Source organism: Dermacentor variabilis, chromosome 6 (assembly GCF_050947875.1).
Source record: "Dermacentor variabilis isolate Ectoservices chromosome 6, ASM5094787v1, whole genome shotgun sequence".
NCBI classification, from domain to species: domain Eukaryota; kingdom Metazoa; phylum Arthropoda; class Arachnida; order Ixodida; family Ixodidae; genus Dermacentor; species Dermacentor variabilis.
In genome coordinates, this window is record NC_134573.1 from 193,543,128 (window position 1) to 193,567,901 (window position 24,774).

The following is a 24,774-nucleotide window of genomic DNA, read 5'->3' on the forward strand; positions in this document are numbered from 1 at the left end:
CGACGATCGCCGACCGTGTTCGCCGCTATCGTTGTGCTATAAGTGTAGCCTGTTTTTGTGGGCACAGGTTCGCCCAATAAAAGCTAGTTTTGTATTCCACCGTATTGCTGCTTGTGTAGGAGCTTGTGCGTTCATGTACCGAACGCCCCCGCAAAGCCGCGATCGAAGCCCAAGGACAGAACCAACATCGCCCAAGACCAGCGTGCTAGCTGCAGACTGCAAGGACTGCCCCCAGAGCACGGACTACTACCTGAGACGACAAAGAAGATCGTGGTCAAGACAACCCCAATGGCTGCCCCAGCGTCCCCCGTTATCCTACAACAACCTCGGGACCCACCAACCTTCCATGGAGCAGCGACTGAAGACCCGGAATCATGGCTGGAGACCTACGAACGAATCGCGACATTCAACAACTGGGACTCCGACAACAAGCTGCGGCTTGTCTACTTCGCCTTAGAAGACGCCGCCAGAACTTGGTTTGAGAACAGGGAATCGACCTTGACAACGTGGGACCTGTTCCGTAGCGGCTTCCTGCGCACCTTTACAAGCGTCATGCGCAAGAAAAGGGCTGAAGCTATGCTGGACGCCCTAGTGCAGCTACCAAACGAGAACGTTGCCATCTTTACAAAAGAAATGAGCCGTTTGTTCCACCACGCCGACCGGGATATGGCCGAGGAGAAAAAAAGTCCGCCTACTGATGCGTGGTGTAAAGGAGGAACTTTTCGCCGGAATGGTAAGAAGCCCACCGAAGACCGTCGAAGAGTTTCTTCGTGAGGCGACGAACATTGAGAAGACACTCGAGATATGAAACCGGCAATTCGATCGCTGTACGAACTCTACAAACTACGCCGGGGTTCAATCACTGGCCTCCGACGACCTGCGCGAAGCTTTCAGGGCAGTCGTACAAGAGGAGCTTCAGAAGATCTTCCCGTTGTCGCAGCCTCAAGTGGCCTCGATCGCTGACATCGTCAAAGACGAGGTTCAGCGGTCGCTTGGAGTTCCGGAGGTGCAACCACGATCACCGCAACCTCAGCCGGAACCGAAGACCTACGCCGCCGTCGCCCGCCGTCAAGGTCCCCCTCCGCGACAACGCCAGGGCCCTCTAACGCCGCAATTCCATCGTCCGCCGCCGCCAGCACGCCCACCTGTCGCCCAGCGCAGCTACGCGAGGAAGACGGACATTTGGCGAGCCCCCGACCACCGCCCACTCTGCTACCACTGCGGCGAAGCCGGCCATGTGTACCGCCGATGCCCATACCGCGACCTGGGATTGCGAGGGTTCGCCGTCGATGCACCGCGCCCTCGGGAAGGTGAACGCCCTCGTGACATCACCGACTACCTCGCCGCTACTCAGTGGGGCCCTTGACAGCCGTCCCGTTCGCTGTCACCAGGCCGCTACCTGTCGCCGCAGCGCCGACCATACACTGGCCCAGCCTGGGGCCGGTCAGCGAGCCCATATCCGGAAAACTAAAAGCAGCAACTGATGGAGGTGCGGTTGCTGTTCGTCGAACATATGAAGATCCTCCGCCGCAGACGAAGATGACGAAGAGACCACCTCGACGACATAACAACACGTCGCCGTCCCGACGAAGTCAGGAAGCTAAGACTGCACCCACGAAAGACAACTTCACCACGCGACGTTCCAGCTTCAGTTCAGCACGACGTAGCCGTGATCCGACGCCAAGACCTAACTGCAACGGCAGACAAAGAACCACTGACCTCGACGTGCTTCTCGACGGCCATGCAGTTACCGCCTTAGTAGACACAGGGGCTGATTACTCCGTCATGAGCGGACACATCGCCGCCCAGTTGAAGAAAGTTAAGACTACGTGGGAAGGCCCTCAAATTCGGACCGCTGGAGGACACCTCATAACGCCGACTGGAATGTGCACGGCAAGAATTACCATTCATGACTGGACTTACCCTGCCACCTTCGTTATCCTCCAACAGTGTTCACGAGACGTCATTCTCGGTATGGACTTCCTGGATCAGCACGGCGCAATCATCAACCGGAAGTCGAAGTCAATAACGCTGTCGGAAGATAAAGCGATGCCGCCGGAGAGCCCTCGTAGTCACTACGCCTTTAGTGTGCTCGAAGATCAAGTGAGCATCCCGCCTCGCTCCAGCATTGTTATTTCGGTCGGCACCGAAACACCCGCTGACGTAGAAGGTGTCATCGAAGGCGATCAACGTCTACTGCTAGACCGTGAAATTTGCGTCGCAAGAGGGATCGCTCGACTGCATGGAGGGAAAACCGAAGTGTTGCTGACAAACTTCAGCCGGGAGTTCAATCACATCAACAAGGGCACGATGATCGCGTACATCGAGGAAATTCTGGAAACCAGTAACGCGTTTGCCCTCTAGGATTCCGCCGCATCTATCCCGACGACCATGGTTCCCGAACCAGACTACGACATTAATCCAAGTCTCCCCGTGATTAAGCAACAGCAGCTGAGAAGTCTGCTCCGATGATACAAAGGCTGCTTTTCGACGTCATCGAGGATTCGACGAACACCAGTCGCCAAGCATCGCATAATCACCGAGGAGTGCGCTCGACCGCTCCGCCAAAGCCCTTACCGAGTTTCGCCGCGAGGATGTAAAGCTATAAGAGAACAAGTCGACGAAATGCTGCGCGACGACATCATCCAGCCGTCGAAGAGCCCGTGGGCATCCCCTGTTGTCCTGGTGAAGAAAAAGGACGGAACCCTACATTTCTGCGTCGATTATCGTCGTCTGAACAAGATCACGAAGAAGGACGTATACCCCCTCCCACGGATAGACGACTTATTAGATCAGCTCTGCAACGCTAAATACTTCTCGTCGATGGACCTGAAGTCTGGCTATTGGCAAATAGAAGTCGACGAAAGAGATAGCGAAAAGACTGCCTTCATCACCCCAGACGGCCTCTACGAGTTCATGGTTATGCCATTTGGACTGTGCTCGGCACCTGCAACGTTCCAACATATGATGGACACGGTTTTAGCAGGATTGAAGTGGCAGACCTGTCTCGTTTACTTGGATGACGTCGTTGTCTTCGCCGGAAATTTTGACGATCACCTTAAGTGGCTTGCAACAGTACTAGAGGCCATCAAGTCATCAGGGCTTACTCTGAAGCCAGAAAAGTGCCGCTTCGCTTACGATGAGCTTCTGTTCCTAGGCCACGTCATCAGCAAGTCTGGAGTTCGCCTCGACCCGCAGAAAACAGCTGCCATTGCGAAGTTCCCGCAGCCCATCGACAAGAAGGCAGTGCGTAGATTTCTTGGCATGTGTGCCTACTACAGGCGATTTGTCAACGACTTTTCACGCATCGCCGAGCCGCTGACAAAGCTAACTAAATGTGACGTCGAGTTCAAATGGGAAACGCCGCAGGCCGACGCATTTCAAGAACTCAAACGACGCATGCAGTCGCCGCCCGTACTTGCGCACTTCGACGAGCACGGCGATACCGAAATACACACTGACGCCAGTAGCCTAGGCCTCGGTGCCGTCCTAGTCCAGAGAAAAGATGGACATGAACACGTGATAGCTTACGCTAGCCGGTCGTTGTCAAAAGCGGAAGGCAATTATTCTGCAACTGAAAAGGTATGCCTCGCCATCGTTTGGGCTATAGCGAAATTTCGCCCTTACCTCTATGGCAGGTTATTCAAAGTGGTCAGCGACCATCACGCGTTGTGTTGGCTAGCTAACTTAAAGGACCCTTCAGGACGGCTGGCACGGTGGAGCCTCAGACTACAAGAATACGACATCACTGTAACATACAAGTCCGGACGAAAACACTCAGATGCCGATTGCCTATCACGCGCCCCCATTGACCCGCCACCGCTAGATGACGAGGATGACGACGCCTTCCTTGGCATAATAAGCGCGGAAGACTTCGCCGAACAACAACGAGGGGACCCGGAGCTAAAAGCCCTAGTCGAGTATTTGGAAGGGCACACCGACGTTGTCCCTAGGCCATTTAAGCATGGATTATCTTCGTTCACGCTTCAAAACAACCTACTCGTGAAGAAGAACTTCTCACCAGTCCGCGCCAACTACCTTCTTGTTGTTCCGTCGGCGCTGCGTCCAGAAGTACTGCACGCCCTACATGACGATCCGACCGCTGGGCACCTCGGTTTCTCCCGGACGCTATCGAGGATACAAGAAAGGTATTATTGGCCGCACCTAACCGCCGATGTCGCCCGTTACGTCAAGACATGCTGAGACTGTCAGTGACGCAAGACACCACCGACAAGGCCAGCGGGATTACTACAGCCCATCAACCCTCCTTACCGACCGTTTCAGCAGATCGGGATGGACTTGTTGGGACCGTTTCTGACATCAACTTCCGGAAATAAGTGGATCGTCTTGGCGACGGACTATCCCACCCGCTTCGCTGAAACTAAAGCTCTACCGAAAGGCAGCGCAGCCGAAGAGGCGAAATTTTTCGTCGAGAACATCCTGCTGCGACATGGTGCTCCAGAAGTCGTCATCACCGACAGAGGAACGGCTTTTACAGCACAGCTCACGCAAGCCATTCTGCAATACAGCCAGACAAGTCACAGGAGGACAACTGCCTACCATCCGCAGACGAATGCTCTCATGGAGCGCCTGAACAAGACCCTCGCTGACATGCTAGCAATGTACGTCGACGTCGAGCACAAGACGTGGGATGCGGTCCTACCGTACGTAACATTCGCTTACAACACGGCGGTGCAAGAAACAACACAGATCACGCCATTTAAGCTGGTTTACGGCAGGAAACCGACGACGACGCTCCACGCCATTCTGCTGCATGTCACTGACGAGGAAAATCTTGACGTCGCTACTTATCTCCAGCGCGCCGAAGAAGCCCGACAGCTCGCCCGCCTGCGAATCAAGAACCAGCAGAGGAACGACAGCCGACACTACAACCTTCGACGACGTTTCGTCGAGTACCAGCCCGGTGGCCATGTTTGGGTTTGGACCCCTATACGCCGACGAGGACTGACCAAGAAGCTTTTTCGTCGCTGTTTCGGACCGTACAAGATCGTCGGACGTATTGGCGCACTGGACTATGAGGTCGTGCCAGACGGCATTTCGCTATCACAGCGGCGCCGCTCACGACCTAAAATAGTCCACGTTGTGCGACTCAAGCCGTACTACCAGCGTTAATGAACTTTGGGGGGCTTCGCGTAACTGACCTTTGCACTTTGTTTCTTTTCGTTGTTTTGTTAAGATAAGTGTCCTTTTGTGTTTCGTTCTCTTATATTTGTAGCATCGGGACAATCCTTATTAAGAGGGGGGTTTGACACGTGTACTTATCTTTATCGGGCAACCACTTTTGCCGCCTAACAAATGTAATCGCACAGCGTGGGACGCGCCTGCATGTATCCATGCATGTAGTTTCAGGAAAGTTATCGATGCTTCTATCCGCTGCCTGTTGTCGCCGAACCTTATGTTATCTGATTTCATCACCTGACGAGACTGGTGTAGAACTTTGTGGAAGGCACGCGGGTCCGAACGATTAGTCTGGAACATTCGATGACTGCTCTATAAAAGCCAACGCGCTTGACCCGCTGATCAGATTTCCGACAATCGCCGACCATGTTCGCCACTATCGTTGTGCTATAAGTGTAGCCTGTTTTTGTGGGCACAGGTTCGCCCAATAAAAGCTAGTTTTGTATTCCACCGTATTGCTGCTTTCTTCACCGTCACTACCACGTGACAATATTAACTGTGAAGTGACCACGTACTCCCAAGAAGATCAACCGAGCAAAGACCGTTTCTTACGGGTATCACATGCAATGTATAGCACACAGCAAGAAAGAGGGGAAGGGACAAATAGAGAGTAAGGGAGGAAAGTGATTACAGCAGGTGCGCCCAGCTTCATAAGCACGTGCGGTGCCATGACAATACAACAGTCTCCCCTTCTCTTAGGGAGAGAACCTGTTAGGGGGACGTCTCGAACGGGTTGACCTTCGTAGTTCCAGGGTTGTGGTCTCATCCGTCGTATTCGCACTAGCGGTCTTGTCGACGGCTCTGTCGCCTCTGGCTGAGAGACGCGACTGCACTTGCTCAGAGTCCTGCACCGCCACCCGCGGTTGCACTTGGTCCAAGTGTCGTCGCATTAGTTCACCCTCCGGTCCCTCGGCAGTCACCATACGAGACCCCTCTGTTGTTTGGACACGTGCTTGAGTCCATGGGTCTCCAAGGCAACCGTAGTTTCGCAACCAAACTGGTTTATCCTTCTGCAAGAAATAATTGGCAAAAGGGTAACTGTAATGCTCTGTTTCTGACGGCAACAAGGTATCTAATCGGGAGCGTAGCTCACGCCCCATCAGCAGCATAGCCGGCGTTTTTCCGCCCGACAGCGGCGTTCGTCGGTAATTGTGCAAGATCCTGGCCAGCCGTGTTTGCATTGATCCTTGCCTGTTTTTCTGCAGGCTTTGTTTTATGGTACTCACCGCTCGTTCCGCCAACCCATTCGATTGAGGGTGGTATGGTGCAGTGCGCATGTGCTTTATTTATTCCATTCACCGTAGTGAAAATCTGGAATTGCCGGCTTGCAAACTGCGGCCCATTATCTGTGACGATTGTGCACGGCAACCCAAAAGTGCTAAAGAGGGTGCGCAGGGCATCTATGGTCGTCCCAGTTGTGGAAGTTCGCAAAGGCACAGCTTCCATCCACTTACTGTGGGAATCGACCACAATTAATAGCATGTAGCCATCCACCGGACCCGTAAAATCAAGGTGCAGATGAGACCACGGCTGCCTGGTTTCCGGCCATGGGACTGGTACCTGGCGTGGAGGCATCGGTGCAGCCTGAACACATAAGTGGCACGTCTTACCGAGCTGCTCAATCTGTTTATCAATGCCGGGATACCAAAGCAGCAAGCGAGCTAGTCTCTTCATCGCGGTGATTCCTTGATGTGTCTCATGAATCAGCTGCAACACTGCGTTCCTGGCTGCTTTAGGCACGACGACTCGGTGGCCCCAGAACACCAGGCCTTCTCTCATAGTTAGCTCGTCCCTCCGGACTAGGTACGGCTTCAGAGTGACTTGTTTCACGTCTAAATGCCGAGGCCAGCCTTCCTGCACCCACTTGCGCACCACAAGTAACTCCTCATCTTTGGCCAAATAGCAGGCCAGTTGCTTTGCTGACAGCACTCTACTGTCCAAACAGGCAGTGAAAAGTACGTACTCACAGTCATCAGTGCCGTCCTCGTCTCCGCACACATCCTTGGAAGGCGCTGCCCGTGGCAGGCGGCTGAGTTCACCCAGCCGGAACATTCGCCTTGCCGTCCTTGAACTTTACGATGTAGGAGTAGGTGCTCAACTGGAGGGCCCACCGTTGTATGCGGGCGGCCACCATGGCTGGAACCGGCTTATCTGAATTGAAAATACTGACTAATGGCTTGTGATCAGTCAGAAGTGTGAATTTCCTACCCAACAAATATGCCCGGAATTTCGCCACTCCAAGCACTAATGCCAGGGCTTCCTTTTCAAGCTGCGAATACTTCCGCTCTGCGTCTGTGAGTATGCGGGAGCGGAAGCCAATGGGTTGCCTCATCCCCTCAGCTGTGCCGGGAGAAAGGACGGCTCCAATGCCGACTGATGAAGCGTCACATTCTAGTACCAACGGTTTGTCCGGGTCGTAATTGGCAAGAAATTCTGCTTTACTTATCAGTGCTTTGACCTTTTGGAACGCCTGCTGCTGAGCAATGCCCCACTTCCACTCCGTCCTGGCGCACAATAGTTCGTACAGAGGTGCAAGGATCGTGGCTGTCTGTGGTAGAAACTTTTGGTAATAGGTGACCAGACCCAAAAATGACCTTAACTCGGGCGCTCCCTAGGGTGTGCCGACGTCCAGAATAGCCTCAAGATTTTCTCTTTTGGCATGCAAGCCCTTATCGTTAATTTTGTAACCCAAAAAATCAACCTCATTCTCACGAAATCTTGACTTCTCCCGATTCAGCCGCACCCCGAACTCGTGGAACCTTCCCAGAACTCGGCGTAAGGTGGCGGCATTATTCCACTTTTCCGCAATGATTACGTCGTCCAAGTAGACCTCCGGGCAGTCCTTGCAAAATTGTTTCCATGCATTGCTGAAATAGCGCTGGCGCAGAGGCTACTCCAAACAGAAGGCGTGTGAAACAAAAAAGGCCCTTCTGTGTATTCATCGTCGTGAGCAGTTGCGATTCTTCGTCTAACGCAATTTGATTGTTGGCGTCCCGGAAATCGATAGTTGTAAAAACTTCACCGCCGTTTAACGTCGCCATGATGTCGTCTATGCGCGGGAGAGTATACTGGATCGTATGCCAGGCTTGGTTGACAGTAGTTTTGAAATCGCCGCATAGGCGAATGTTTTCGTTACGCTTTACCACCGCCACCACAGGTGCCGCCCACTCCGAGTGTGCGACCGGGGCAAGAATTCCATTTTCAACTAACCGATCAATTTTGGCCTCCACTTTCCAGCGCAACGCGTACTGCACCGGCCACGCCTTACAGAACCGAGGAACAGCGTCATCCCGCAATGGCAAACGGGCGGGCGGTCCCTTTATGAGCCCTAATTCGGGTCGAAACACGTCGGAAAATTCTTCTAACAAGACTTGAACGCCACTGCCAACTTCACGAACGGCTGCACTCTCACTTTCCTGCGTTGCGCTGAGCACCGGCTCCCCAAGAAGGCCCAGCGCTGTCATGACATCCCGGCCACACAGGTTCGGCCCGGAACAACTCAGCACCGCTAATGTGGCTTTCGTAGTCTTCAAACCCAAAGAAACGTCGACCTGTAACTGGCCACGCACCGGCAGTGGTCCAAAGAAGCATGACAACTTGAGTGACGATTCTTGCAGTTTCGGCCAGGCATCTTGATGCTGTACGTAGGTGGGCCAAGTGATGATAGAAACTGGGGACCCTGTGTCCAGCTGCATCTTGATTGCTATTCCATTCCAAAGTAGAGTGCACATTATTGCCTTTACGGTGTGAATGTTTCCAACGAAATTATCTGCCGTTTCAATGAGGAACAGAGCTGATCCCGGATCGTTGCAGTTTCCTGCTGACGGATGCATGGCATTAATTTGCTGGTGTGGCCACGTAAACGGTTCCTTCGTTCTGCTGTCTGCTTGTCCAGGACACATCTTGCGAACATGACCGCACTGCTGGCACCGGTAGCACTTTGCCGAGCGGAACCGGCAGCTTCTGGGGTCATGCCCTGTTTTTCCACACCTGAAGCATGGTGGCCGACTTTCACATCGTGCATACATGTTTCTTCACATGTGTACGCCTTCGTCTTCAGGCGCAGTCTTCAACGTCTTCATGTTTTCTTCCGCCATTTCCACTGCTAAGACGATTTCCTCTGCTTCGCTTTTTGTTAAGGATGCCTTCGAAAGCAGTTGACGACATACCGAGTTGTCTCGCAAGCCACAAACTATACGGTCTCGGAGCATCCTGTCAAGTGAAGTGCCGAAGTTGCAGATATCCACCAATTGCCGAATGGCTGCAAGAAAATCTCTGACTGGCTCTCCTGGCATCTGGCTGCGTGAGAAAAATTTGTAGGATTGGGCTATTTCATTCGGGCTGGGCAAAAAATGCTTCTGCAGTATGTCGAGTGCTTCATTGTACGACAGCTTGTTCACCTTTGTTGGCGCGCAGCATCCACTAACGACGGCCACCGTGTGAGTGCTCAGCCCTGCTACGAGCAATGCTCGCTTCTTCTTTTCTTTTGTGATGCCGTTGCCTTCGAAGAAAGCTTTTAGCCGCACTAGATATGCCGGCCAGTGGTCCGTAGCTTCCTCGAACTGCGGTGAGCTTGCGTATCCGGCCATGGCTACCGGGGTGTTGCTGGTGGGGTGGCATGCTCATCCCATCCTCGTCGCCACTGAAGTGACCACGTACTCCCAAGAAGATCAACCGAGCAAAGAACGTTTATTACGGGTATCGCGTGCAATATATAACACACAGCAAGAAAGAGGGAAAGGGACAAATAGAGAGTAAGGGAAGAAAGTGATTACAGCAGGTGTGCCCAGCTTCATAGGCACGTGCGGTGCCATGACAATACAACAAAATGAAGGACAGGACGTGGACGGACGTAGCGCAAATTTGTTGCGCTACGTCCGTCCACGTCCTGTCCTTCACTTAATATCGTCTGTGTAAAACTGAGCGCAATATAACCATGAACGTTCACCAACTAGCCCCCTTCATTGCTTTACTAAAATAAGTATCACTTAACTGATTTTCGTGGATTAATGCCAATGAGATTATGGAATTCACAAATACTTTGTTCAACATTCAGTTGAAGCTGATGCAAAAACGTGTGAGCACACGCATGCACACCCTGCGAAGGGAATAATACATAAATACAATTAAACCTTAATTAATGAACTTCAATATAACGAAATTCTCAATATAATGAAATATTTAACTTTTTATAACTTCTTGTCTGTAGAACAGTATGTATTTTGAACCCCAGCAAAGTGGAGTGTGTTTATACATGATTTCAATATAATGAAATTTCAGTGCTGCTGCGAAGGAATACCGAGGCAATAAATGGAAACTGCTGTGGGCGCAGATGGTCAGATTGTTGAATTAAATGCGGTTGCTTGTGAAAGCACCTCTGAAATAGTGCGTGTGCAACAGAGAATGGCCGGTGGGTGAAATAGCGAGCGGGCGGGCGGGCAGGCGGGCAGGCGGGCAGGCAGGCGGGCAGGCTGGCAGGCAGGTAGGCAGGCAGGCAGTAAGAATTATACTATCTGCTACAGGCGATTTTTAAAAATTCTGTAAAACTTAAATATGATCATCCTGTACAGTATACTGTAGTGCAGCAAAGGGATGAGGCACTGTGAACTCAATCATAAGCTGAGGGCTAGCTTCTGAGTTTAGTGAGTTGTAGGTGCCATAATCGTAAATAGTGTAGTCTGTGTGAACGTCCAAAATTAAATTTGAACTGTGCGCCACGATGACGTTCAGTAGGCAGAGCATTGTGGGCACCACTCGCTCCGTCGTAGCCTTTACACTTTAAGGCATTAAAAAAGGACCGCACCGTAAAGGGGATCAAAGCCTATCTTTCATAGCCAATAACTCCGTTTCTGCTGAATGCATTGAAGTACTTTTTGCTGCATAGTATTTCTGAAATAGTCTATCTTAACTTGAAATGCATTTTTTGGCTTCAATAAAAAAGTGGTTCATAGACCTTATCCAGGATTAGCTCTAGCATCTAGCAATTAGTGTATGCAGACCTCAGTCCTACATTTATTTAAGGCCTTGCTTAATTCTAGCACCTTTCATGTCATTCTCGAGGCAAAATTGTGCTGGAAGAGCGGTACAGTAGACTTCCCCTAATTTGGTACCGGGTAATTCAATTTTTCAGTTAATTCAATCCTGAAAGAAGGTCTCGTCCGGTGCCCATGCATTTCGATGGGCCCAAACTTTTGTCATTTCGATCATAAAATTATTAATTCAAACATGACCGGTTAGCATGCACATGTCTGACTCCTATGACAAAATTCTATCAAATTTGTCAGTCTTGTTAGGGCCGAATGTGCGGTAATGGACTGTATACCATAATTGTACAGAAAAAGCTGTGGTCCCACGGAAATGACTTGCAGACACAGATAGTAAAAAAAGTAAGTCAGTGATAAAATAAAATGCTGTTTCATTGCAGGTCTCACTGGGCACAGTTTCAAGTGTCAGTGAAGCTGTCGAGTGGCTCAGCTATACTTACCTCTTCGTGCGCATGCGAAGAAATCCTTTGGTCTATGGACTCAAGTGCACTGCATTGATGGTATGTTGTCGAGCTGTTTCTAGCCTACCCGCCTTCTGTGTTCGCAACTTGTGTCTTGGGAAAGTTAGCTCGATAAGGAGGATAGAGGTAGTGAGCTTTTCACAACTAAAGAAAGCGAAAGAGTTGGGGGGAGACAATGTAATTTTCTCTGATAGATTACTGCTTTAGGCCTCTGTCTGGAATTTTCATATTTGATTTACTATTTGTGGAACAAATTAAGGTTAAAGTTGCGTTATGAATCTCATTTCAAAGCAGCGGTACTGATACAGGGTGTCTAGTGACCTGAAAAACGTTAGAAAAGGAAATTTTGAGCTCCTGGAAAAGTTGTGGCATTGCCAAAGAATTTCTCACTTTAATGAGTAACGTCAGGAAAAATGAATGATTAAACTGCCCATGTCGGCAATTCTTGTAGGTTGGTTACCCTGCAAAGCTATTAAGCTTTTCGTAATGCTGCAAGTCAGCCTTTCTGAACAATAATTCGGTTTTCAATCGCCATAATAAAGGAATTGATTCATAAATTACATGCAGGACTTGATGAGTGCACCCTTCACTCCTGCATGTGCTTGGCAAGATCTTGTGCCGCAGTTCTGTTGTTTGTGCCAGGGCTTGCTGTACGGGATGCATCTTGTATGTTCAGTGAAGCAATCTGACAGCTGCAATGGTGAACATGGTGTAGGCCGTAGGGCCCACGGCGATGAGTCAAACGTTACAGTTCACAACGAAGCAGTTTTCTTTTTTTTCATTTTTTTTTTTCAGGTGGAGTTGATGCCACGTAGCAGCTGCACTGTAGACAATAAAACTACACTGTTATTATGTACAGTTCTTATCAATGTAACAAATTCAGTGGGTTGTCCTGTCGCACCACTTGGGGGCAACAACTTGCAGAGACCGAAGATCAAGGAAGGAGCTGGATGTACCTAAAGTGCAGGGCTGCTGTGACTGTTGTACCAATGCACTTTGTTAAAGTGTTAAACCCAATTGTAATAATGTGTCTTCATTGACAGAATGAGCGTGATTTATTTGGATGAAATTGGAAATGTTGGCAACTACTGTGTTGCCAGTTTCGATGATCAGAGGATGATAACTTGAGGTCATCATGCGGCATAAACCGAATCTCCCACGATGAAGGGAGCTTCTCCTGCGTAGCTGAAGGACGTCTATTGAATAAACGCCCACATACAGCATAAATTTCTTATATAAGTGTGCATTGCACACGTAATGAGAAGGCTGGGATCGTTCCCCACCTGTGGCAAGTTGTTTTTTCAACCACCTTCATTGCCATTAATTTATCATTTCTTTAATTCAGTTAGTAAGTACAAGTAATCTCCCCTATGTTGCCCTTGGTGTCTTTGTTTGTTGGCTTCTCATGATGTTGTTATGGTGGATATGTTACGGCCAGTAATAAAAATTGGGCCTCTCGGTTAACGTCCTTTCTTCTCGTTCATTATATAAGTGTTGGAGAATGTGATAGGAAGTATGTGACATTACACTACAGTGGAAGCTGTCTGTCTAACGTACCAATTGCCTCTATATGCAGGCGTGCATTGCTCTGAAGATGTACTGCTTATCAAAGACAGGCGGTATCAGGGAATCAATTTTGCAACTCTTTTTCTTGTTTAAAAAGTGACAACCCGCTTTTATCTAACTATTGCCAATATTAATTAATAAATTCTGTAACTCTGCTTCAAAAAGAGATATTGCAATTCTATAAACTGTATCTGTTACAGCATCTCAAGCAGACAAATTTGATGTATGAGATTACAGCTTCCATTGCATTGTTAAAATGCTTACGAGAATTATGCAAAAGCCCTACTCACACAGAGGTACATGTGAGAGCGGTGTTTAATGCATGAATTTTGTCGACTTTAGATGTCTTATAGGTGCAGGTTACAGAGCTGAAAACATCGTACTAGAAGTTTTATAATTTGCGATTTTCAATAATTCTCTCAAATTTAATACCTTAAAGGAAGAGTTGCTTTTCTTGTCAGTGGAAGAGTTGGTCAGTAAATTACTGTATTTACTCACATAATGATTGCACTTTATTGTCAGCAAAATTGACACAAATTCAGGGGATTATGCAGGTTAAATTTCCCACGAAAAGAAAAAAATTTTTCATCCTGCGTTTGCTGCGGAATGCAGGTGTACCATATGGGTGTCCCGCGTTGGTGCGGGACACCAAAACAAAAATGACGGCCGGTGGAGCAAGCCGAATGCGCCGAATGCAATCTTTTTCTTCTTGTGAGTAGGTTACATGCATTGAAACAGTTTCTTCCGTATCAGTAATGAATAATATTGTTACGGTGAAGAGAAGGAAGAAGTTGAATTGGACTAGAGGAAGACGGAGTGTGGCAGTTGCCTGAACGCCATATACACCAGTTGTAAATATACATGATTTTACACTCATGGGCCTGCTTTCTTCCTGCAACAATATCGTTAATATCGGCAAGTTTGCGGCAATAACGTAGCCATGTCCACTTTGAAGGGACAGAAACGGAGATGGGCGCGCTTAGCTGCCAGTGAGATGGAAACGCATGGCCGGCATGCTGCGGAAACTGCGGCATCGCTACTATCCTAATACGGCACGTTTCCGCTAAGGGTGGGCGAATATCTTAGCTGTGTTACAAGTGTCGGCGTATGAATAGGGTACACTTCTAACATATCAGTGTTAGCTTGGCTACTATCGTTGCCTCTCACAATTTGTTGCGTGCCCACGAGTGCAGATGAGAAGAGTCGAAAGGCACCCTTTATGTTGTTGTTGACCAAAACCATTATGAAGCCTACAAATAATAAAGGCAAGTTTGGTTGTACCTCTATTTGTCATGGAAGTGCGGAAAGTGATGAAAGTAATGAAGTGAGGCATCTACTTAAGAATGTTTGGTGCGTACAGACCGCTTGGTTTGTCTTGAAGAGTCGTTCACGTAGCATTCGACAGATGGTAAGCACGATCATTATTAGCTAGTCTTGGCACACGACATATCACTGCGGCAAGTTCGGGGTACGATCGTTACATGGGAGATGAAAAATATTGAATTTTGACGACAAAATTCAGGCATGCGATCATTACACAAGTGTGATCATTATGCGAGTAAATACGGTATAACTTTTTCTCCGAAATGCAACAAACCTAGTCAAGCTGTTCTTAATGCAGCTTTTTTTTTTTTTTCTCGTTCCAACCACTTATGTGAAACTCCACGTATGTGGATAAATAAATGAACTTGAATCTAATTTAATTCAGTGCATTTGATGGTGAGCCAAACGATTTCTCTGTTCCCATGTATTTAAGTAGGGGCCCCACAAGGTAAAGCTTCCTCTTAAGAATAATATAGCTTACGTAATTATCTTGGAAAGTATTTTGGAAAATATCTACAAAGATTCCACAGCTGCCCTAATTCTTAACAAGAAAAGTAGGAAGATACCTATAATGAAAGGGGCCAGACAAGGAGACACAATCTTTCCAGTGCTATTCACTGCGTGCTTGGAAGAAGTATTCAAGCTATTAAATTGGACCGCTTAGGAGTAATGATCGACGGCGACTATCTCAGCAACCTTCGGTTTACAGATGACATTGTCTTGTTCAGCAATGCTGGGGATGAGTTATAACGAATGATTGAGGACTTTAACAGATTGAGTGCAAGAGTGGGGTTGAAGGTTAATATGCAGAAAACAAAGATAATGATCAATAGACTGGCAAGGGAACAAGATTTCATTATTGCCAGTGAGCCTCTAGAGTTTGCAAAGGAATACGTTTACCTAGGTCAATTGCTCACAAGGGACCCTGATCATAAAAAGGAAATTTGCAGAATGATAAAATTGGGTTGGAGTGCATACGGCCGGCATACTCGGACCCTTACTGGAAGCTTACCATCATCACTAAAAAGAAAGGTGTACAATCAGTGCATTCTACTGGTGCTAACATATGGGACAAAAACTTGGAGACTGACTACGAAGCTCAAAAAGATGAGGACCACACAAAGAGCGATGGGACGAAGAATGATAGGTGTAACTTTAAGAGACAGGAAGAGAGTGGTGTGGTTCAGAGAGCAAATGGGCATAGCCGATATTATAATTGACATTATGAGAAAGAAATGGAGCTGGGGCAGGTAATGTAATGCGTAGGTTAGATAACCGGTGTACCATTAGGGTTACAGAATGGGTGCCAAGAGAAGGGAAACACAGTCAAGGAGAGCAAAAGACTTGGTGGGGTGATGAAATTAAGAAATTCGCAGGTGCAAGTTGTAATCGGTTGGTGCAGGACGGGGTAAGTGGAGATTGGAGGAAGAGGTCTTCGTACTGCAGTGGACTTAAAGTAGGTTGATGATGAGTAGGTGCCTGTGTCCAGCGACATTGTAGACTGAATTGATTAGGATCTTCACTGCGCTATGATGTTTCGTGTAGATCCACGCCTATTCTGCACAGTCTGTTGACTTGCGTCTGTTAACTTGTTTAGTGTTTTTTATTGTGTCTGTAAATGTAGAACCTCTGCCTTGAAGAATACATCAGGTATAGGAATAAAACAAATAAATAAAAATGCAGTGTACTGGAACACACTGAGTGAGTTGACATGCAGTGTAATTAATTACTGATGATTTACATTCTGGAAACAATATGCTATTTCTTTTTTATGAGAGTCTCTATAAAACCTTGTTTAAAATCTGCTAAAGCCCTCTTGTAGATTACATGAATGGCCATTTCTTTGAAACTCATATGCAGTCCATGGCCGTTACAATGGACTTTCGTATGTAACGGATGATTCTTCTCGCATAGTTTTATCTGCCTATATTATCAATGCAATAAATTCTGCTTTTAATGGACCTAGCTACGATAAACTGTTGGGTACAAGGGACAAATTTTTGGCAAATTTTGTCGAGATGTGTAAATACAATGTACTTTGCTGCAGTGAAGCATCTGTGCAGGAATGCACTGCACACAACTATTTCCAGCCACTCGCGGAATGTGTGAAAGAGGACGTTTTCTTAAGGAATGAACACACTTGTGGCAAGCTACCCACAGTGACATGCAGTGCAACATCCAACAGACAGTTTTTGGGTCAATGAAGCAAGTGGCTTACCGTTTCCCACTGCTGTTGGCTCAGTGATGACCAGGTGTCGAAGGTTCCTCCAGGCCTAATCAGTTTAGCTTCAAAGCTGTATCATACGAAACTTCAAAAACACCCACCTACAGTCACAAAATGCATCATTTTGATAACACTTTATTTATTGATTCACACAAAAAAAGATGATAGGCTGCTATTCACAGCGTCTAAGAGTGGAAAGCATGTGATGTGGTGGTCGAACTATCTCACAGGTGGTGCAGCGGCGGCTGCCAAACATGGGTTCCGAGTTGAACTTGCCTCGTACCGCAGCTCTCGTTCGTGCTATAAGTTGTACAGTGGTCATTGCTGGTAGTGAAAGATAAAATTAAAACAATTTATTGTACCGACCACTGTTTTGTGTCAAAAACTGTAGCTGATGTTTGTATGACTGGCGACAGCGATGGATTCAGGCCAAGCGGTTTGCACGGTGGGGAGCTTGTCAGCTGACTCCCCGCCGTTGTGCTTTCTGTTAATGTTGCAGTTGTGCTAGTGTAAATGGGCTCTAATGTGGGGAAACTACCATTTCTCCATGATGAGCATCTGGAAAACTGCAAACAGCGAGGTGGCGTGCCGTGTTGTACGATTACTGTGTAAGCCCATTTATCTGTTGTTTATTTTAATTTTGGTGTTTCATCGCTTTTGCAATTTCCTTTAGGATAAACAGTGGTATATGTGAAGTTCTGCCATTTTACTACATATCGTGGTCCCAATTTCGGATAGAAACGGACTTTGGATATAACGTACCTTTTTCACTGTAATATTATGGTCCTTTATGATTCCTTCCTAAATACACAATTCTATTGAACAACATTCAGAAGTAATAAAAAACGATGTACTATTTCATGAATCTGCTAAGATAATGTTCATGTGAAGGCTGGGTATCTGCTAAAAGCACATTTTTGCTGCAAAACAAGCCAAATATTAGGTGGATGTTTACAGTAAGTACACTTGCCTGAGATGAACAAGTGAAACTGCAGCGCATTTGTGCTACACTGTTGTGCAGGATGATCCAACGCTGTCCAACTATCGGCGGGAGCTGGTTATCCATGCTGCCAAGGAGCTGGACAAGGCACGCATGATCCGCTTTGAGCCACGCTCAGAGAGTCTGGACTCGACCAACCTGGGTCGCACAGCCAGCCACTTCTATATCAAGCATGCTACCATGGAGCGCTTCAATGAGCTGATGGAGCGCCGCACGCTCACTGAGGCCGACGTCCTGGCTGCTGTATCCAAGGCGCAGGAGTTCGACCAGCTGCAGGTGTGAGATTCCTGCCAAATGTTATTGCACTTCATACCTCTCTCGACACTCTTGTTTTGTCTGCTCCAGAGAACAAAGACAACGGCAAAAGCATTGGGCAACACAGAACGCAGTGGCTACAGAATTCTGAGTTCTAGGTTCAGTTAATGGCTGTAGCAGGTTGGATTTGTTAAAGCCATATAACCATATCTAACCCAAAGCCCCCCACTGTAATGTATCTCACATGCAGATTTTGCATGTAATACCAATCATCTGCTGCATATGCTTATACAGTCGAGTTCACTTTTAATGACCCCATCGATAACAAGTGTTGGTTATAACAACCAGGTTTCAGTAATTAATAATTATCCCAATTGAGGGCTCCATCCAATGAAATCGGTGCATATATAACTACGGCTTTTTGATGAATTGTAAAATGCCACATCCCATATGGTCACTGCGGGTATGTGCCAGGCGATGAGAACAACGCTGAAGTAGCGCGCGAGTGGAAAAACAGAGACGACAACGACGTCGCGTTGACTGCTCTGATAAAGTGCTTCCATACGTCCTCTACGCCGGCTTTCCCGTCTTCTACTAGGCTGCGACAATATAACAGCGAATGCTCCAATACCGCTAGCAAGGGAAAAAACAAACACATGAAAAAGAAAAAAAAAAAGATTGCGAAATAGACTTCTCGGGTGCCTCTGCAGAGCACATGTAAAAAATCTGGTACTCTGTACCTGAGATGCAGCTGCAGTGAGGTAGTATGTGAAACGTCTTGTGCGTGCTGCGGAGTGTGTATAGGTACTAGGATACAGAAATGACATGACCAAATACACAATTTGTTATCGATTAAGACCGTTTGGAACCGTGCTGCAGCCAACTCCCAGCGCGTGCACGCATAACCTGCCCTGGCTGGGGTCCCTCACTATGGCATTTTGGTGTTCACCAGTGCTCCTGGTGGATGCTGGTGGGCTGGCCTTGTCGTCTACCTCCATTGCAGCTGCAGACCCCTCTACTCGTGTCATTCTTGACGTGCCCTACGCTGCTAAGCCCGCTGCACTCTTAGATGGGTTGGGCCTCATTCTCCTGTCCTTGTGCTCCCTATGGAGGTGAACACATTCCACTGTGATCAAAGAGGTTGGGTGTCCCTCTTGTCTTGTGCCCAAATCGCTTCATGCCATTTCTGGACCCTATTTGTTGAATACGAGGGCATCGTAACCATGCAACCATCAAATTTCTGCAAGAAGTTGCACTCTTGTAAGCCTTATAACTCCTGATGAGCACAGGTTTGAGTTTCGTGGATTGTACCTACTATGGCTCTCAAATGCGACCAGTCCAGCATAGATTGACGAATGTACTGCCAAGCTACACCTCTGTGAATGGTGCGTTTGATGCTAAACTTATCTCTGATTGCGTCAGGCATGGTGCAATGATATCATCTTTAAAAGCAGCTGCGTCCGTGTCTGGTCGTTCCTTCTGTGTCTGTGCTCCATAAAAGCAGTTGCGTTCACGTCTAGTCGTTCCTTCTGTGTCTGTGTTCCATAAAAAGCAGTTGCGTCCATGTCTAGTTGTTCCTTTTGTGTTCGCGTTCCATAAGCAGTTGCGTCCACATCTAGTCGTTCCTTTTGTGTCCATGTTCCATAGGCAGTTGCGTCCACGTGTGGTCGTTCTTTTTGTGTCCGTGTTCCATAAAAAGCAGTTGCATCCACTTCTAGTTGTTCCTTCTGTGTTCCATAAGCAGTTGTGTCCACGTCTAGTTGTTCCTTCTGTGTCCATGTTCCATAAAAAGCAGTTGTGTCCACGTCCAGTTCCTTCTGTGTCCGTGTTCTGTAAAAAGCAGTTGCCTCTACGTCTAGTTGTTTCTTCTGTGTCCAACCCGCCGTGGTTGCTCAGTGGCTATGGTGTTGGGCTGCTGAGCACGAGGTCGCGGGATCGAATCCCGGCCACGGCGGCCGCATTTCGATGGGGGCGAAATGCGAAAACACCCGTGTGCTTAGATTTAGGTGCACGTTAAAGAACCCCAGGTGGTCAAAATTTCCGGAGTCCTCCACTACGGCATGCCTCATAATCAGAAAGTGGTTTTGGCACGTAAAACCCCAAATATTATTATTATTATTCTTCTGTGTCCGTGTTCCATGACCAGTTGTGTCCACATCTAGTCATTCCTTCTGTGTTCATGTTCCATAAGCAGTTCTGTCCACGTGTAGTCGTTCCTCCTGTGTCTGTGTTCCATAAGCAGTTGCATCCACTTCTAGTTGTTCCTTCTGTGTCCGTGTTCCATAAAAGGCAGTTGCGTCCATGTCCAGTTGTTCCTTCTGTGTTCCATAAGCAGTTGCGTCTACGTCCAGGCGTTCCTTCTGTGTCCGTGTTCCATAAGCAGTTGCGTCCACATGTAGTTGTTCCTTCTGTGTCCGTGTTCCATAAGTTCTGCTGCTACAATCCTCGAAGATATAATCTGTGCATGCAACTGATGCGTGATCAAGTAATGACTTCTTTCCTCTACAGAACGATGCCACAGTAAGGCGTGTGGTTGGTACAGTTGCAAAGATCTATCATATAAGCGATAATGCTATAATATGTTTAATTGTGATAGCAATTACAGTTAAACCTCAGTGTAATGAACTAGGTAAAATTGGCAATTTGCTTCGTTATATCGAAATTTCGTTGTATTGAAGTTCAACCTTTTGTGCAAATAAGTACAGTCGCCGATCGATTTTTCTGCATGAATAGGTGCCGCAGAATTTTTTCACTTATCAGGCAGTCGGAGAAAACAACTCATTTTGATGAATTCGAGAGTTGACGATAAATGACACGGTTTCATGCCATGTTGACGATACCTTCACATAGGTGGTACGAATTAAGCGAAGCCAGCCACGCTTCCGCGGGCACTCTGCCCCCGCGGCTGATAGTGTCACGCGCACTTGAATGATGCTATCATGAAAAGCGCAGGCAGTGGGCAGCGAATGCTTTGTCTGCCTCTCGCTCCAGTGGGTCACTGAATTACGCAGCCTTCAATACTAAACGCACGGGAAGACAGCTTACACGATGCCACATGTCTCGGCAAGGCCACGCTTTGCACATGCGGCAGATTACCTCTAAAGCAGCGTGTGTGGCTGTGTGTGCTGAGCCACGCTTACAGCCATGCGCAGCCACGGCCGAGACGCGTGCCAGAGACTGCAACGTGCACCAACTTGCCACCCCTGCACTGCCCTCGTGCACTTTTGATTGTGTTACCACGAGCTTGCTCCCCTCCTTCTCTTTCTCTTTGCTCCTCGCACACTTTCACACGCACATAAAGCACAGAGTGTGCGAGGCATGGTAGGATCTTATCGCATTTGGACTTTAAATGGATACGATGCAGCTTCACTTCGGCCGTTGCTCTTGTCACACCGCACATGATTCGAGAGGTGGGTTTGCAAGCAGCCACACCTAATTCAATCATTTGACACCTCTTTTCTATTATCTTTTACTCCCATTATCCCCTTTCCCCAGCACAGGGTAGCCAGCCGGTCTGAGAACTGGCTAACCTCCCTGTCTTTCCCGCTCTTCCTGCTTCCTTCCTTCCTTCTGACCATCTACATCCGCGGAAGTTTCCATTTTTGTCTTGGCATTCCTTTGCTGCGAAAGTAAAATTTCTTTATATTGAAATCATATACAAACACACTTTGTTATATTGAGGTTCTAATTGTGTGGTGTTCTATGGATAAGAGGTTATGAAAAGTTAAATACTTCATTATATCGAAAATGTTATTATATTGAAGTTTGTTATATTGAGGCTTAGCTGTATATGGACACTTGAGGCGCATTTCTGCCATCGCTGAGATGTTCCGTATAAAATCGTCGCCGCGCACCACTTGCTGTATGTGCGAGTGAAAGTGTGCGAGGGTTAACCGCTGAATGCGGCTCAATCTCACGCGCGCTAGTGAGGAAGGCGGGCCGGTAGCGCGCGCTGTCCTATGGTGCGTAAGGCATGGGGATCAGGCAAGGGATGGGGGGGAGGGTGGGCTTTCTTCTGTGGCTTATGGCGCAGTCATGTGGGTGCCGTATCTTGAAAGTGATCTGCGACGTAGCCGAATTGCGTGCCCGTGCAGGCCTCATCTTCAAAGTATCTGTGATGTTTGCAGTGTGTGCATAGGGCCAGTTGCTTCGTGTGCGTTGTGCTTTTGATGTTTCGTTTGCATTGAAGCGAGAGAAGCACAAAGGTCAATTTGATCGTTGCAGCTGCTGCGATTCCTCATTCCAGCATTCTGACAGTGAGTTTCTGCGCTCATCAAGCTAGATGTGTTCATGTTTACCTGTGCATGCACAACACAGTGCTTGTTAATTAAGTTAAAAACATGTTGGTGGGTTAGTTGGTTTGAATCCGTGATAGAATATGTAAGCGCGACTAAATGAGGACGTAGAAAGAAACAAACACCCAGGGACAACGCTGTCTCTGTGTGCCTGTTTCTTTCTATGTCCTCATTCAGTCATGCTTACACATTATATCACTGTTCATTTAATTTGTAAGCGAACGTTTAAAAGTTTACACGGCCAATAAAACTACTATCCTTACTTCATATAGCTAGCTATCTACTAATGCTATCGCAATTGGTGCTTCGCCTTTCGGGCATCACTGTGACCCTTTTTTTTTTTAACGTTGGCTTCAGCAAGTGACCCCCTATGCTGACCGAACTGAAACATGTTTCATGTCCAAATGGGAGTGGATCTGAAAAAGCACAAAGAAAGAAATACATTCAGCATTGGATTGGAAAAAGCAAAGAGAAAGAAAAATGGTCAGCATTGCATGTGAGTTGCACCTTTACCCACTCATGAGGGAAAATGAGGAGAGTCAATCCACACGGGGTTGATGACACCTGTGCTGAAAAAAGTTCAGGTGGTGCTGGTGCAAGCTGAGCTCCATCCTAACCACTAAGTAAGGCAGCAAAAAAAAAAAAAGGAAATGAAATGGGCAACCATTATAGTAATAAAGGTGTGGTTTTTCAACTGCTGTGCCCAGCTATGCACATTGTCATTGCTTTACACAGGGTTGAAAGGCAAGTCCAGATATGGCAAACTACTGATATAACGGGCACTTTTTATGTAATTATTGCATTCATTATATCTATACATAGAAGTGGATGTTTACAATACGGTCTATTGTAAATAAAGGGAACACCAAATTAGTATGCCGGCACTGATTACAGCTAAGTTCACATACGAAGGCCTGGAAAATTTGTTTAAATATTTGTTGAATGTTGTGGGGATGCGCGACTCTCAAGTGTCCCCTGATATGTTGTTTTCCTGCATAGCTTCCGTCCCCTGTAATCCGGCTTCGCCACGTGGCTTGGTGCCAGCGACAGTCGGTCTGGTTGATGCGCATTGCGAGAGATGGCACGAGTGTGGCTCTGCTAACACCACCTAACAGCGGGGTTACTCAATTGGGCGCAGAAAGGAGAAGGCTCTTCCTCTTTGGCTCTGGGTCGGCAAGCGGCGTGGACGTTTCGCGCGTGCGCCGATCCATGTTTCTGTGAGACCGTCTCGCGAAGCCTACCCTGGAATGGACGAACACGATCGTTCGAACGCGCCACCGTTCGCGTGACCGTACATGCGAATGACCAGGTGTTGATGTCCAGCATGGGGCGAACATGCTCGCTATGTGGTCGCGGTGAGTCGGACTTCCGTGATTTGTCACGCACCCATCGTCATGTTTTTTGGATAGCAACTCGGCTAGCAGGCATTAATCTTATGAAATGTGCAATAAATTTTCTTCTGATTGTTTGCACTACTGTTTTTTTGTTCCTTTGTCCCAAAAACACAGGTGAGAACTCCACAATGTCTAACACTTCAAGTCAAGCACTTCTTTTCTCTCTGAAGGTAAAGAAATCTTGAAAATTATCCTGTATACTGATTACGGTTTCTATTTAAGAGTGAAGTACGCTGCATTCATAGCAATCTTCCATTGCCTAGGAAGTACCGTATTTACTCGCAAATGATCATACTCACGTAATGATTGCACCTCTGAATTTTGGCATCAAAATTTGTTTTTTTTTCTTTCCCAAGTAATGATCGCACCCCGAACTTTTTGCAGCGATATGTTGTGTGCCAAGTCTAGCTAATGATGATCGCACTTACCATCTGTCCAATGCTGTCAAATGCTACGCGAACGACTCTTGAAGACATACCAAGCGGTCTGCACGCACCAAACATTCTTAAGCAGATGCCCCATTTCATTCCTTTCATCACTTTCCACACTTCCATGAAAAAAGAAAAGCTACAACCAAACTTGCCTCGGCTTTATTACTTGTAGGCTTCATAATGGTTTTCGCAAGCAACAAAAAAGGCGCCTTTCGATTCTTCTCGTAGGCACTCGTGGGCACGCAACAAATCGCGAGCGGCAACTATAGTGGCCACGTTTACACTAATACGTTTGAAGTGTGCCCTGTTCATATGCCGATGCTTGTAATACAGCTAAGATATTCGCCCACCCTTAGCGAAAACGTGCCGTATTAGGATAGCAGTGAAGAGAAATGCCGCAGTTTCCGCAGCATGCCCGCCATATGTTTCTATGTCACTGGCAGCTACGCGCGCCCATCTCTGTTTCTGTCCCCTGAAAGTGGACATGGCTATAGTATTGTCACAAACTTGCTGATATTAACGATATTATTCATTACTGATACTATTCATTACTGATACGGAAGAAACTGTCAATGCGCATAA

At 47.5% G+C, this 24,774-nt stretch overlaps 1 protein-coding gene and 1 pseudogene across 6 annotated transcripts in view; one reads left to right on the forward strand and one right to left on the reverse strand.

Moving 5' to 3' along the window:
- obe (activating signal cointegrator 1 complex subunit obelus) overlaps window positions 1–24,774 on the forward strand; it is a 465,382-nt gene that overhangs the window by 177,478 nt on the left and 263,130 nt on the right. For all 6 annotated transcript variants that reach the window (XM_075697239.1, XM_075697242.1, XM_075697241.1 and 3 more), the window contains exons 16-17: window positions 11,624–11,743; window positions 17,839–18,093. In XM_075697239.1, coding sequence (XP_075553354.1) covers window positions 11,624–11,743; window positions 17,839–18,093 — 375 coding nt within the window. The remainder of the gene's footprint in view (window positions 1–11,623; window positions 11,744–17,838; window positions 18,094–24,774) is intronic.
- LOC142584532 (uncharacterized) lies at window positions 5,895–9,788 on the reverse strand (annotated as a pseudogene).